Here is a 16,439-nt window from a genome sequence, read left to right as displayed (position 1 = left end):
CCAAATCTTTATTTGGATCTGAACTCTTTAAGTGATAAGGATAATCCCTTATCTTATCTGCAGATCAAGATCAGCTATTCCTAATCAAATTAGGAGTTCCCTGATCCAAATCTCTATTTGGATCTGGACTCTTTAAGTGGATAAGAGGATAATCTACTGATCCATACCCAGATTTGCCCCTATTTAATTAATCCAATTAACACAGTTCGAAATGGGCTTTAGGCCCATTAAGCTTTCAGGCTCACTTCTTTTTAATGCTGGCTAGCTTGGCTCTCTTTGTATGGCGTGGGACCCTATCATTGGTCTACACATCAGCCACATGGTTCAGCCTAGCCTCTGTTACAAGGCCTGGCCGAATTCACTGTAGGACACAGTGAACCCCTGAATCCATCACCATGGGCTCTTAATGGGCCCAACATTTACACTAAATGGTCCTTGGGTCCAGCCATCTTACAGTTTAGGTTTCCATCAGAGAGAGTGCATTTCCCCGATCATTCACTTTGTTCGACAAAGGGGCTGATCCTGTCACTATGATCACCCACTCAGGTGAATTCTCGGGCTGTCCCAACATACCTAGGTTTTGACCCCCGCTAAGGATCTCACTGATTGGCATATCAAAGACAACTCAATCCGATACTTAGAGCAGTACCATAATCGAGTCTAGGGGTCAGGTGTAACATTCCAGTTTTGCCCATCTATCTCTAAGGTCCAGGTTAACACTGGAATTTGGTCCGGTTCAGGGTTTCAAGAAAACCCACACTGCATGTACTTGAGGTCTCACCCTGGCAGCTGAGACAAGCCACCCCAACCAACTTGGTGGCACATTAGTGTCAGCCTTGGTAGGATAAATCTCCCCAAATCTATCCAACGACTGTAAAGATTCTAAACTAACACGAGTCTCATATGTGTCAAGTTTAAGGGTATTACACAGAAACACACCAAAATAACATGAATCAATTATGCACTTTATTCATTTACAATAAATGACAAACATCAATATGATTAGAGCTAAGGGCATACACTATCTAACAAAAAAAAACCGAAACCAAAATTTTCGGTTTGGTTTTTCAGTTTTAACTGAATAGTGCTCACCCCTAGTGTGTGCACCACATCGGGGTACTTATATGGAGTTGTCCTACTGCATGTGGGACCTGCTTGAGATAGTAATATGGATGTTCAGATAGGTTGCAGAGTTGAACCATGTGCATGGAGTTGGTCCAGTATGTTTATTGAAGGACCCTGATATTTCTTTGGCGTCCACCTTGAGAGGTATGCTGGGCTACCCCTTACGGTTCAAGACTGGGTTATTGGACAGGCAATACCAAATCAAAAGTGTTCAGGCATCAATATGCTTGGGGAACATTGTATTCTCCATGAGTCCATGTATTAGATAGGCCAAGACCAAGCACCACTATATTCTTTGTGTCTGAATATTTACACTTTGATATAGATAACTGCTTCTTAAGAATGTTCTTGCTGGAAATTGTTTACTTACTAAACCTTGCAAGAAACTGGACTTGTTAGCAGACCTACTACTGATAGCAGTAGTCATACATGTCCCTCGTAATAAATAGTACTTATCAGTTCACCGAGTCTTTGAGTTCTTTTTCTTCATCATTCCATCTATTTTCCTGTAATGAACTTAAATTATTCATCATCATCATCATCTACGCCTTGTCCCAACTATATGGGGTCAGCTACATGAATCCTATTTCGAAAGAACTTGCATTATTAAGTCTAATTATTCTCTTTGCAGAAGGATAATATGGTTTGGAGATCTGAACTACCGTATCAACTTATCATATGAGAAAACACTGGAGCTCATCTCCAAAAACGAATGGTCCGAGTTGGCTGAGAGGGACCAGGTTATTGAACCTTTACTTCTATTTTGTCATTTAACTTGATGATGCTTTAAATAATTTTCATTGATTTTCCTAATAGAACATGTTTAAAGCATTAAACATGATTCAATTTCAATTTTAGAATAACTCAAAATTATTTGTCTTTCTTTAATAAAAATAAAATTTGTGAAATTGCACATATGTATATTTCTTTAGATGGAAATGGAACCTTCTAGAAGGTTAGAAAGAAAATACTAGAAGTTAGAACAATTGATTGTTGGGATGATGTAACTTTGTGAAATAATAATAATAATAATAATTAAAAAGTATACCCCTCCCAAGACCCAGATAGCTAGGACCAACATTGTATAATAGACTAATGGCCATTTTTAGCTACTGTTCAGCTGGTATTGCCTGTAAAAAAGGCTAGGTAAAAGAGATGGGTCAACTAGAAAAATAAGTTACTTTCCAGTTGCCAGTTTCTAGAAAGAAATGCCAAGAGATTGAATTTCAACCACAAGCTGCTATAGAGCTTTGGTCATAGGCTGAATGGTATATTCTTCTATGAGTACCAGGTCTGATACTGGGACAGAAAACCATGGTAGAGGGGCACCTTTTGATGAATGATAATAAATTTATTAATTCAGAAGCAGATTTAGAGTGAGTTCATACAACATCCCAGGGAGAGGCGCAAGCTGCAGCCCCTCCTTGATTCTTACAAGTGGTAGAGGGGCACCTTATCGCCTAAGCATTGGATTTTTCATTAAAGTAAAACCTATGAACCCTAGGGTAATTCCCTAGGTTCCATAGCAATCAGAAACCATCTTTCACTAGTGATTTTCTATAATCTTTGTAAAAAATGTTTAAACATCATTTTAAAACATAGAAAATTAATATATTCATGAGAAGAAAATGAGAAAAGAAAATTCAGAAAATAGAGGGGCTGAGATGTTCTTCCTTGCTTATTGGTTTAGGTTTTGTAGTATTCAAAGGTTCAAGACAGCAGATGCCAATATATGTGTTGATTGAACCCAAGCAAATAAGAAAATAATAAAAAGAAAATTGTATTTTAACTCATAAACTGAATAATTTAGTTTAATAATGTCTGTTTTTATTATCATAATCTCAAAAAATTAATATAAAAATATATAATAACAGCATGTACAAAATAGCTAGTAGGTGATTAAGCAAGGCAACCCTTTCATAGGCGCCTTTCTCCTAGGCATCACCTTGACAACCGTGACAAAACAATCCTGTTTTGAAAGAGAACCACACAACCAAGAAACTAGAAAATACTGATTTCAAAGAAAATTGCGAAGCTTACTGCAATGGTTGATGCACCGCTGCTCCTCCCTTATATTTGGGGACCCACCCTTAACTGGAAATCTGTTCTTCATTCAGAAGATGGGGGCCACAATTAAATGTTTCCTGTTATGGTGATTATCAGTGTGAAAAAAGATAAAAACTTGAAATATTATTGCAATCATGTATTTATACTGTTAACATTTGGACAATGGAAATATTTTATGACAACTCTTGGAAAGCACAAAAAATAAAACATCAACCAGATGGTAAAACACATAGGGATTGTTCTTTACTGTGGCTGGAAAATGTGTGGTTCATATCAGAGCACACCACCCTACTGTGGTGTGTTCCAGAAGTTCCAAAACCATGGTTCGGGAACACACCATATGTTCTGCAAGCTGTGGGGCAGTGTGTTCTTGAACACCCCACTGTAAAAGGTGTGTTCTGTACTGTGGTGTGTTTTTAAATGAAAATATTTATGTGTGAATAATTAGGTTTGAATGACCTATTTGTTTATTCCAGCAGAACATGTCTTTATATACAATTGGAGTCCTAAATGTTAGGACTTGTTTCCTATTTTAAAAGAGAAAATCTTGCCTAATCTATTCTAAATAAGGAAACAATTATATAGCTAATTACACCTGATTTGTAGCCTAAATTATAGCTAATTTACAGCAAAGAATCCCAACACTCCCCCTCAAGCTGGGTTGTAAATATTTCTCATACCTAGTTTGCAACTAAGATCTTCAAAATGCGCCCTTGGAAGTGCTTTAGTTAGGATATCGGAAGTCTGAAGATTAGAAGGAATGTAAACAGGCTTGATTACTTTCCCTTCTATCTTTTCTCTGATAAAATGCTGATCTATTTCCACATGCTTGGTTCGGTCATGATGAACTGGATTTTTAGCAATATTGATGGCAGATTGACTATCACACAGTAGCTGAATTGTTCCCTCATAAGGTATCTTCAATTTGGCTAATACTCTTTTCACCCAAATTCTTTCACAAGTACCATGAGCCATAGCTCGAAATTCCGCTTCTGCACTACTCCTAGCCACCACAGCTTGCTTTTTACTTCTCCATATTGTCAAATTTCCCTAGACATAGGTACAATATCCAGAAGTGGATCGTCTATCTGTGATTGAGCCTGCCCAGTCTGCATCAAAATACAATTCCACTTTCCTACTTGAGTTTTTTTCTGAATAACAGTCCCTTTCTTGGAGCCATTTTCAAGTATCTCAAGATTCTGTACACCGTTGTCATGTGTTCTTCAGTAGGGTTGTTCATGAACTGACTAACAACACTTACTGAGAATGCTATGTTAGGCCTAGTATGTGAGAGATAGATCAACTTCCCTACAAGCCTTTGATATCTTCCCTTATCTACAGAAGCACTTTCTTTATTTCAACCAAGTTTGGTAGTGTAGTCCATAGGTGTTTCTGCAGGTTTACACCCAAGCATACATGTTTCTTTAAGAAGATCCAGTACATACTTTCTTTGAGAAACTGCAATGCCCCACTTAGACCTAGCCACTTCCATTCCCAAGAAGTTTGTGAGTTTACCTAGGTCCTTGATCTCAAACTCTCTAGTCAAAAATTCTTTGACTCTTGGAAACTCCTCAGTATAATCCCCTATTAGAACAATATCATCAACATAGACAATCAACGCAAAAATCAGTCCTTCTGAAGAATGTTTGACAAACATTGTATTATCAGACTGTCTTTAGTCTACAAACTTTGTTGATGTTTGATGACCATAAAGTGACTTCTTTAGTCTACAAACTTTGTTGATGTTTGATGAGTTCTGTAGTCCCTGGGGAATGCCCATATAGACCTCCTCTTCTAGATTCCCGTTCAAGAATGCATTCTTGACATCTAGTTGATGGAGGGGCCAATCCAAATTTGCTGCAAGAGAGAGAATTATTCGAATAGTGTTGAGTTTTGCAACCGGAGCAAAAGTCTCCTCATAATCTATGCCATAGGATTGAGTAAATCCCTTAGCTACCAACCGAGCCTTGTATCTCTCAATACTACCATCTGCCTTTGTTTTTACAGTGAAGATCCACTTGCACCCAATCACATTCTTTCCATGAGGCAAATCAGTAATTTCCCAAGTACCATTCTTCACTAGAGCACTAACTTCTTCATTAACTGCCTTCTTCCATTCTGGGATAGCCATGGCTTCTTGGATTGAATCAGGAATGGAGATAGCATTGATTTTGCTGGTGAATGCTTGGTAAGATGAAGATAGTCCCTCATAATTCACATAGTTGCCAATATGGTACAATGGCCTACTTCTGCATTCTCTCACCCCTTTCCTGAGTGCAATGGGTAGATTCTCATCGGAATTATCATGATCACTTAAACTAGTACCTGCAGAATTTTCCTCCACAATCTGTAAGTCAGATGTAGGGACTTTTACCTCAGGTTCAGATGCTGGCAGTATCTGTGAATCTGCTAGAGTCTCTAATTCCTTCGCTTCTCCCCTTTTTCTGTGATAGACAATTATCTCGGGAAATTCAGAATCAGTTGGTTTCAGTTTAGGTTCAATTTGGACACTTGGAGAAGGTGTTTCAAGTGTTTTTGGTTCAGGTTCAATTTGGACACTTGGAGACGGTGTTTCAGGTGTTTTCGGTGTTTCTGGTGTGTAATTTATGCTATCCAAGAAAAACTGATATTCTTGTGGTTGACTTTGACTAGAACTCTCCCCCTGAATATCAGTTTTGGGGTAATAGGGTTTGGTTTCAAAAAATGTGACATCCATGGTGTGATAAAACTTTTGGTTGTTAGGACAAAAGCATTTGTAACCCTTTTGGTTGGGAGAGTACCCTATAAAGATACATTTGGTGGATCGAGAGTCAAGCTTGGTTCGATGTTGTTGATGGATATGCACAAACATAGTACACCCAAATATTTTTAGCTGAAGAGAGGAAATCAGCCGACTTTGAGGAAAGTGTTGTAAAAATACTTGATTTGGAGTGGAAAAATCTAGTACTTTGGATGGAAGTAATTGATTAGGTATGCTGCTGTAAGTATAGCCTCACCCCAAAAACGTTTTGGAACATTTGATGAAAACAATAGAGACCTAGCAATGTCCAGAAGGTGTCTATTCTTTCTCTCGGCTATCCCATTTTGCTGAGGGGTATCTACACAGGAACTTTGGTGTATGATTCCCTCAGTTGATAGATATGAGCCAAGATTAGAGTTAAAAAACTCTCTTCCATTGTCAGTTCTAAGTATTTGAATAAAAGTTTGAAATTGATTTTTAATCATTGTTTTGAAATTCTTAAATATTTGAGGAACTTTTGATTTATTTTTCATGAGAAAAATCCATGTGAGTCGTGTGTGATCATCTATGAAAGAGATGAACCACCGAGCTCTTGTGACATTTGGAACTTGAGATGGACCCCAAACATCACGTGGATCATAGAAAAAGGTTTCGATGCTTTGTATGGCCGAATTGGGTATGAAATGCGAGAGTGTTTTGCAAATTGAAAAATTTCACACTAAAAAGAACTAGCACTTTTATTTCTGAATAAACTTGGGAAAAGTTTGGATAAGTACATAAAACTTGGGTGACCTAACCTGTAATGCCACACCATCACCAACCTCTCACTTTCACTTTTCAACTCACTAACAGACACACAAGAATTATTGTGACAAGAAATAGGTTCACTCACTCCTAGATGAGATTGTCTTACATAATCCGGTTGAACTTCAAGATGATAGAGCCCAGCATGACTCCTAGCACCGCCAATCATCCTCCCCGAAGTCAAATCCTGAAATTCACAGGCATAAGGAGAAAAATTAGCTATACAGTTAAGATCTTGGGTAGTTTTATTTATGGAGAGTAGGTTGCAGTCTAGATTAGGAACATATAGAACAAATTTGAGTGTTATGTCCCTAGATACCACAACCGAACCAATTCCTTCAACTTTTGCCAAAGAACCATCTACAATTCTAACTGTGAGAGTTTCATTACAAGGAGAATATGTGTGGAAAACTCGCCTATCTCTTGTCATGTGATCGGAAGTACCAGAGTCTACAATCCAAGGTTTATAGTGCTCTTGTTTTACAGTCAAAGCCTTAAGAAAGTTACCTTTTTGAGCTATGGAACCTGACCCAACAACTGGTGGATTTTTCTGTGATTGCAGCAGCCTTCTCAGTCCATCAAGTTCCTCTTTGCTAAAATTTGCAAGTTGCTCTGAACTGCCAGCCATGTTGCCTCGAGTTTCCTTCTCTGCTGCTGTCTTTGGCTTCCAATCAGCAGGTTTTCCATGGAGTTTCCAGCAGGTTTCTTTGGTATGACCAGGGCGGCGGCAATGTTCACACCATGGCCTTCCCCCTTTGCGTGGCTGCTGCTGGTTTCAGGCAGCCAAGGCTGATGACTCACCACCACCAGCTGATTTTTCTATCCCTAGCATCAAATGGCGTCTACTCTCTTCCCTTCGGACCTCAGAGAATGCTTCACGTAAGCTTGGCAGCGGTTTTGTGCTAAACATCCTTCCTCTTACAGCATCAAGACTTGAATTTAGTCCCAAGCAAAATTTGTAGACCCGCTTATTCTCAATTATCTTCTTGTATTGTTTGAGATCAGCGGTAGTATCACAGGAATATTTTTCAAAAGCGTCCAGTTGCTGCCAGCTTTGATGGAGTTTGTTGTAATACTCGGTCACAGATAAATCACCTTGTCGGAGATCATGCAAGACACCCTCAATTGTCACCAGTTCGGGGGTGTTGTCTTTGTGAAAATAAGTGTCTTTTGCAGCTTCCCAGACCTCTGCAGCTGTTTCATATAGGAGAAAATTCTCTCCTATGTGTGGCTACATGGAATTCACTAGCCAAGACATAACTTGGCTGTTATCTCTCTTCCAAATCCGATAACCAGCATCTTTTTCATCTGGTTTAGTGATATTTCCGGTGAGATAATCTTCTTTCTCCTTGCTGCGGACATGAAACATGAAGGATTGAGACCATTGGATGTAGTTTCGGCCATTCAATTTGTAGATGGTGATGGGTGTGGATGAGTAGTTTGTAAAGTCTCCGCCATTGTTGTTGAACATAACAGTTTCGACGTTTGAGGAGGAGGATTCGTTGGTGTTTGTCATGGATGGTGTTTGTTGTTGCTGCCGGGAATGAGACAAAAGCTAGGATGGCTGATGAATACTGCTGGAATAAGCAGTGTAGAATGCTGCCGGAAAAGCAGTAGATAGAGAACTGACCTAGGACGGCTGTGGGAAGAACAGGAGGCGTCTAGGGTTGCTCTGATACCATGTGAATAATTAGGTTTAAATGACCTATTTGTTTATTCCAGCGGAACATGTCTTTATATACAATTGGAGTCCTAAATGTTAGGACTTGTTTCCTATTTTAAAAGAGAAAATCTTGCCTAATCTATTCTAAATAAGGAAAATTTTATATAGCTAATTACACCTGATTTGTAGCCTAAATTATAGCTAATTTACAGCAAAGAATCCCAACAATGTGTAACATAAATTTACATCTAAAACCATTAATCAAGCATCAAACCAGGGTCTTTTCTTATATTTGTTTGTTTGGCTCCATTTTTACCTTAAATTACCTTTTATTTAATAATTGTTATGTGGACAACTAGAGTGTTATATGATTACCACATGACCATGTGCCTTGCCACGTGTTGTGATCAGTCGGTACATTTTACAAATATTCTAGAAAAATACTTTAAGCAATTACTTCAATATGATAAAAAAATTTAAATTGCCATTATTGATAATATAAACAACTAAAAGTCATAAAAGCTAAGAGTCCAAACTGCTAGAGAAGGTGGACCCGAACCATACTGGAAGAGAAGCCCAAGACAATAAGTCAAGAGACTCAAGACTGTATTATAAATTTTTTAAGTTAATGAAATATTAGTTTCTATTATTGATAAACATTATTATTTTAAATTCATTTACAGCTTGAACTTGGAACTTTACCACAAGACTGGTATTCTGTTGTCATTGAGCTTTCTAATTTCTATATTACTTTTCAATAACTTTTTTAGCAACCCATGAAATGGTTGAGAGAAACAAGAGGCTGGAATAGAATCCATTTAAATAAACAAGAAAAAAAGACAGAATCCATCTTGAATATCCAGTAGAGAAAGCAGGAAGAAATTGGTTATATGTCTCTTTAACCCTGTTTGTTCTTGGCTGATGTTTTGCAAAAGAAAAACAATAATTTGAGAAACCCAGAACAGATTCAGTCCTTATAATCTCAAAATAGAACAGACAAGAGCAAAGTCAACCAAAAATAAAGTAGAGAAATTGGATTCTGTATAATCAAAAAGGAAGAGAAAGGACTCTTGATGAATCCAAAAAGTAGTGCAGAGAGAGAGCATGAGAGGGAAAAAGCATGTGGCATACCTTCAGCACAGAGTAAACGATGATATGGTTTCTTCAATGAAGGTTCTCCTCTCAAAGCTCAAGAGAAAAGAAGTGCATAGAGACTTTTTTTGGGGGATTAGAAAGAGAGACATAGAGTCGGTAGAGACTTGCAACAGTAAAATTGAAGTAAGGGTTTTGTGTAGTTGAGAAGCAGAATTACGGGTGGAGGGTGTAGCTCATTCTGGAACACAATAAAATACCATGGATGGAATGCTGTGAGATTTTGGGTTTTGGAACCAAGCTCAGCTCATTCTAAAACAAGACATGCCATTAAAAGAACGTGTATATGCCGTGGCATGTTTCGTAACCAACCAGAATTGGACTTTGGCATGGTACCAAACATCCCTCTAGGCCTTAGTTAAAAGTCGGTGAACACTAGGACTACCAAGGAGTATCTTCTTACACGAAGTTTAACATTCTTTTGATGAAGTTCCACCATGTTTATTTAAGCTTATCAATCAAATACTTTTTTTTTGTTTGATGACAATTAAATTTCAATTGCTGGCTGTGCTGAAGTTCTTTTATGTTATTATGATAGCTTCTAAGAGAAATAAGAGAAGGCCATACATTTGGTGGATGGATAGAAGGTACCTTAAATTTTCCACCTACATACAAATATGAGGACAATTCAGAGAAGTACTGTGGAGAAGACCCAAAGGCTGGGAAGCGTACTCCAGCATGGCATGTACCTGCAACTTTCTCAGCTTTATTTCACCTTTTTTTTTTATCTTTGCATCAGTATTTCTATTGATGTTCATTTGCTTTCAGATCAACTCCTATAAACGCACATGTCTTGCTGTTAATTTCTAGTTATTTTCTTGATTTGTTCATCCATATGAATGCCTATTTATAGAATGATTTTTTATATTATTTCAGCTATTTGCTTTGTTCAATTTTTCATATACCTACAGTGACCTATTACAAATATGCTATTATTCCAGGTTGCCTTATTTGTATTTATTGCTTTCTTTATTTATTTACACCTTTCAACATTTGCTATTACAACGCTTGCATTCTCAGGATTGCCAGCCCATGGTTCTAATGGTCCTTCAAGACTGCAAATGATGCAAGTGAAAAATGACACCCTTTTCTAAGAAGCAGGAAAATGATGTAAAATTACTTCAAGCACCATTAAAACTTGGGTTTCTTAGATAGAAAACAAAGGAAAACATCCTAAAGGATGCTAACCCAAGCAGTTCCAAAAGTTTCCAGAGAAACTAAAAGCCAAGAGAAAAAACTTTCTTTTTATCATAAATAGATAAAACTCCCTTAAAGTGCTTTTATATCATCTATTTGTAGGAAATAAAAATTCTAAGGCCTAACTTAACCCCTACCTTATGAATCTTAATCATTCATCTAGTGTAAGTTATTAGACAATGACCATAATATGCCTAAAGTAGATATATCCATTACAGACCCATATTTTGTTCCTAAATTGGTAACTACTTGATTAAATCTTGTCTATACGTGATATTAGGCTATTCTGATAGAAAACTGAATAAGCTTTCTAATGATCCCAACATTTGGAGATTATTTGTTTTTGGGTTCATGGGGCTACCCAACAGGGTATAGCCCATCCCCCAGTATTTAGATAACTGAGGTCTAAAATAAAGTGAGAGGAATGGACTCTTAGAGCACTAGTCTTGATCTTGCACCCTGTAGCCCATTACTTATTCATTTGAAATGATATGATAATGAATTTCCATATGCTTGATTCTTTCCAAAAAAAGCATCAGATAGGCAACATTTTGACTTTCTATATGATCAGTAATTTGCTTCATATGCCACTATAATAAGATCATCTGAAAATACTTACATGTGGCTAGGTTTCTATAGCAAAAATCCATTTTTCAGAAACATAATTATCTAACTCTAACATTGCATTACAACCTGCTATAGTTGTTTGCCAAGCAAATCAGTCTAAATACATGTCTAGTGTCAGTCAACATTGGATTTTGACTGGAGTAGATTTTGTTAGACAATGTATGCCCTTAGCTCCAATCAGAATGATGTACTTTATGACATTTAATGTAAATGAATAAAGTACATATTTGATTCATGTTATTATGGTGTGTTTCTGTGTAATACCCTTAAACAGGACACATATGAGACTCGTGTTAGTTTAGAATCTTCATAGCTATTGGATAGATCTGGGGAGATTTATCCTGCCAAGGCTGACACTGATGTGCCGCCAAGTTGGTTCGGGTGGCTTGTCTCAGCTGCTAGGGTGAGATCTGAGGTACATGCAGTGTGGGTTTTCTTGAAACCCTGAACCGGACCAGAATTCTAGTATTTCCCTAGACCTTGGAGATTGATGGGCAAAACTGGAATGTTACACCTAACCCCTAGACTCGATTATGATACTGCACTAGGTGTCGGATTGAGCTATCTTTGATATGTCAATCAGTGAAATCCTTAGAGGGGGTCAAAACCTGGGTATGTTGGGACAGTCTGAGAATTCATCTGAGTGGGTGATCATAGTGACAGAATCAGCCCCTTTGTCGGACAAAGTGAATGATTGGGGATGCACTCTCTCTGATGGAAACCAAAGCTGCCGGCAACCGATTTTAACCGTTGAAATTTGTTTTGTAAAATATATTTATATAAAGATATACATACATACATATATATATATATATATTATGGTTTCAAAATGTTTGCAAAAGGTTTTAATTCCCGGGATCCATGTGAGTAGAGAGTGCAGCATTGTTCCTTGCAGCCGAGGGAGAGGTCATCTCTTGTCGGGCAATGTTTGATCATTATGGGCTGAGAGGTTAAGTGTAAGACCATTGAGGGTAATACCTGATGGGCTAATCTTGCTTCTGCCCACAGTCCTTGGGTTTTTATAAGGTGGCTTGACCCAGGGACCACTTAGTGTAAGTGTTGGGCCCATTAAGAGCCCATGGTGATGGGCTCAGGGGTTCACTGTCTCCTATAGTGAATTCGGCCAAGCCTTGTAAGAGAGGCTAGGTTGAACCCATCTGGCTGATGTGTAGATCAATGTTTGGGTCCCACGCCATACAAGGATACCCAACTGGGCAGCAGTTTGGAGGCCGAATGAGCGCATAGACTTAATGGGCTTAAAGCCCAATTCGAACTGGTTTAATTTGATTAATTAAAGAGGGGCGGCTCTGGGATTTAGATCAGCAGATAGGTTAGGGATAACTCCCTATCCACTCAGAGAGTCCAAATCCAAATAAAGATTTGGATCAGGAAACTCCTAGTGAGATTAGGAGGGTTGATCTTATTCTGTAGATAAGATAAGGGATTATCCTTATCTCTTAAAGAGAGTCCAGATCCAAATAAGGATTTGGATTAGGAAACTCCTAATAGGATTAGGAGGATCTCTCTTTAAGGCTATAAAAGGAGGAAAGGGGCACACCCCAGTTCACTCAATTCTGATTACAGACACAAGAGAGAAGACAGCTCCACTAAGACTAACGCCATCTTCTGCTCTTGCCTTCTCCTCCTGCTGCTGCCATTGCCAGTTCGTTCTCCACCTGTAGGAGCGATCAAGAAACGTTCTTGATATCAGTTTTTTGTGAAAAACTGATCTGAAGTCGTGCTCACTCACCCTCCATCGAATTCTTGCTGAAGAACCACCTGCTGATTCTGCTCCACCCTACGCTGTGTCATCTTCAGTGGGGGCAGTCTTTGGCGTTTTCCTTGGGCGTGAACACCTTCGTTGGGAGTTACTGTTACTCTATATCAGGTATATCCCTCTCCTACCTTTTGGTTTCAGATCTGGTCCGGTTTAGGTTCAAGATTGATCATCGAAAATGCAGATTTTCTAAAACAGGGAATGTGATTGCCACATGGGAGGGAGATTTTTGAAATTTCGCCCTACCTACCTGCAGGGTTCGGCTATCCATATGATGGATCTCCCATCCCATCAGATTCACTCTGAAAACTCATTGGTTTACCTACTAATTCTCCGATGCTGAGAATTGGGATACATCAGAATCTTTGCAAATCATCTATACATGATCAGCATATAGAAAAGAATTTTCAATGTTAAACTAGTACAGGAATCATAATTCTTTTTATTTTTCTATTTTTTTATCAATAACAAAAATAATTTATTAGAAGACAAGAAAGAAGAAAGCATAAACAACCCTCCAAGTCGTTTCTTGCTTCTCTACCCTAGGACTGTACCAAAAGGGCAACAAAATTTGGAAGCCATTTAAATGAAATGTTCACTTTGGTAGCAAATGGTACCAATTCCCTGACATGATGATGCAAACATTCAAGGGCATCCAAATGAATAGAAATTACCCTATTACTCAGCTTAATCATAACTTAAGGACTAGGGAGTACATCAGCCCAAGGTCTCAGAATAAGGGCAAACTCTCCACTTTAATAGAATCACCAACACTAGTAGGTTTACAATACCAAAACAATCTATCCACCATAGCCTCTAAAATGGCCCATGGTTCACAAGTTAAAAACCATCAAGGTTGAACTTAATAGCTCCATTCTCTTAAGGACTTCAGTCTTTATTTAGACATTTTGAGGCAAATTTTAGTTGGTTCCTTCACCTGAGTGGCCTATTGATTCTGTTATTGTCTTAATTTTCTTAGTTTTCTATATTAGCAAGCTTTTTCTTGTAAACAAATTTAAGGAAATTTCTAGCTAGTTTTGCACTATAAATAAAAAATCTGATTAATTAACCTACCCCCCACTCTGTACCTTATTATCACAGAGGTGTAGGGTGTGTCAGAGGAATTTGAGATAAACCATATCCCTGATCTTCCACCATGTTAAATGTAAACCTATCCTTCTAATTATACCAAAATCATATTTTCATATATGTGGATATTCCAAATCCTGCTGCTGATCCATATTTAAGCATGTCTAGCTGCATAAAATTATATTTCAACATATTCTTCTTAATTGTGATGTGTGTTCATCATTCAGGTGTGACCGTGTTCTTGCATTTGGAAATGGAATGAGGCTATTGACTTATAAGAGGACTGAGCAGATGCTTTCTGACCATCGGCCTGTGACTGCCATTTACATGGCTGAGGTTGAGGTCTTCTGTCACAAAAAGCTACAAAGAGCTCTTACATTGACAGATGCAGAGCTAAAAGCTGAGGAAGTTATGACAGATATAGAGGTTAACAGTGGGATGAACCGTTCAAGATTTGGAGAGGTAAATATCTTTTAATATATTAGCATGCTCAAAGAAATGACGGAATATTCCTAATCTCCTAAGCAATCAAAGTTGTTTCTTCCTGAACCCCAGTTTGTAGAATATTTGAAGTATGTCCTTTGTTTTTTCTGTATGATAATTTGTTGGTTTCAACCAAAAAATTTTGTTTGTTGGTACCAAGATATTAGTGTTATTTCTAACCATGTCCATTTTATTAGGAATAGATGATCAAGATTCATTCTGTTACCCCCCCTCCCCCCAACATCATCCTTGGTCCCAGACCAATGAATAACATGGTAAAAAGAAAGAAATAAGTTACAAGAAGGGATTATAAAAAAAGTATGCAATACAAGAAGATCAGATATAAAAAAGACCACTAGATTACTAACAACTAATTTTGTACAAAAAACCTTTAACGTGAATTCAATTATCAAAAAAAAAAAAACAACTAATTTTGTACAAAAGATACCTAGAAGAGAAAAAAGGGATAAGAAGAAGATCAAACTTACTAGGGCAAGCTACTAGCACTGTAAATAACATTTGTGTCCTTTCCTATGAGACTCAAATAAAGTAATAATTACTTAAATGGAATGCACATCCAATTTTTCGTAAGTACTAGATTGACTATTTGTTTATCAATTTCTGATTTACTGAAATGTAAAGATGCATTATAAAACAAAATATAATCACATTGTTATATAATTTACATGTTGAATAACTTATAAAATTACATATTAATAAGATCTAAAATTGAGACATGACTCCATGCCAACTCCACTCCAGCCTTGTGCCAAGGTGAGTAAAAAATCTACATCAAAGAGTTGATCTCCAATCTAAGAACCAAGAATCAGATCTGGCAATTTGTATCCATTTGAGTTCTAGCTCAACTTCATGATGGTAGTTCTTGTTCCATGCGTGGATCGTTCTGTAACTATGATAAGGCCAATGTTGTTACTCGTTTCTAAACACAACCTCTCTCTCTCTCTCTCTCACACACACACACACACATTGTCAGGTTCCATTCTCACTATTGATATATATTGTTTCCTTTCTGGTGTAGGATATATAATTCAGAACATTATACAGAACGAAACTCTTTAAGATATACATACTCGGGGTAGCGAGTGGTCTTCTTGACCCCCAGAGTTCTTACATCTGTTATTCATTTTTATACCCATTCTTTGTTATGATCATCATGCTACAGAAGGTGTTATGTTATTATCTTAAATGTGTATATATAAATGCCCACAAAACTATTGAAGTAAATCCGTTGACAAATGGCATCCAGTGTGTTGTCAGTTGTCTCAACATGTATGTTTGTATTGAATATGTTGTGACATCTCAATCTTAGGCTATCATCTCAACCTTTCTTTTATGCATTATCCTCGCCATTTGCGTTAAAAATATGTTTTGTTCAACCTAATCAAGTTGCACGTTTACAAGCCAAAAGATCTGTCTTCTTTCAGGCAAGAAAATGCCTGGAGGCGCAGCCTAAAAGCATACAAACAATTGAAGTGTATGCCTCCAGCGTAGAGGTGTACACTACTTACAGCCTAAAGGTGTATGAGGCGTACACTTCCGTTATATATTAATATAATCCAGAGAATGCAAACTCCCCAAATTTGTTTATTATAGTATCATTAGAATGTCATTGTACTTGTTTTAGCAAGGAAAAGACTTGATAAAATAGAGAAAGCATCGAAATGTTTTGCTTTCAAAGGTCACAGATTTTTAGG

General features: G+C 37.5%; 1 protein-coding gene across 12 annotated transcripts in view; it reads left to right on the top strand.

Moving 5' to 3' along the window:
- The window catches only part of LOC104605507 (type IV inositol polyphosphate 5-phosphatase 3-like), a 54,100-nt gene extending 38,022 nt beyond the window's left edge, over positions 1 to 16,078 (top strand). For all 12 annotated transcript variants that reach the window (XM_088889021.1, XM_088889025.1, XM_088889006.1 and 9 more), the window contains 4 exons: positions 1,757 to 1,865; positions 10,090 to 10,232; positions 14,469 to 14,703; positions 15,764 to 16,078. In XM_088889021.1, the coding sequence (XP_088745147.1) occupies positions 1,757 to 1,865; positions 10,090 to 10,232; positions 14,469 to 14,703; positions 15,764 to 15,772 (496 nt within the window). In that variant the 3' untranslated portion in view covers positions 15,773 to 16,078. The remainder of the gene's footprint in view (positions 1 to 1,756; positions 1,866 to 10,089; positions 10,233 to 14,468; positions 14,704 to 15,763) is intronic.
- Positions 16,079 to 16,439: the final 361 nt, after the last annotated feature.

Source organism: Nelumbo nucifera, chromosome 1, assembly GCF_055504915.1.
Source record: "Nelumbo nucifera cultivar China Antique chromosome 1, China Antique-T2T, whole genome shotgun sequence".
Lineage (NCBI taxonomy): Eukaryota > Viridiplantae > Streptophyta > Magnoliopsida > Proteales > Nelumbonaceae > Nelumbo > Nelumbo nucifera.
The sequence above is the reverse complement of the archived record's forward strand: the minus strand, read 5'-3'. Positions and strand labels throughout refer to the sequence as shown.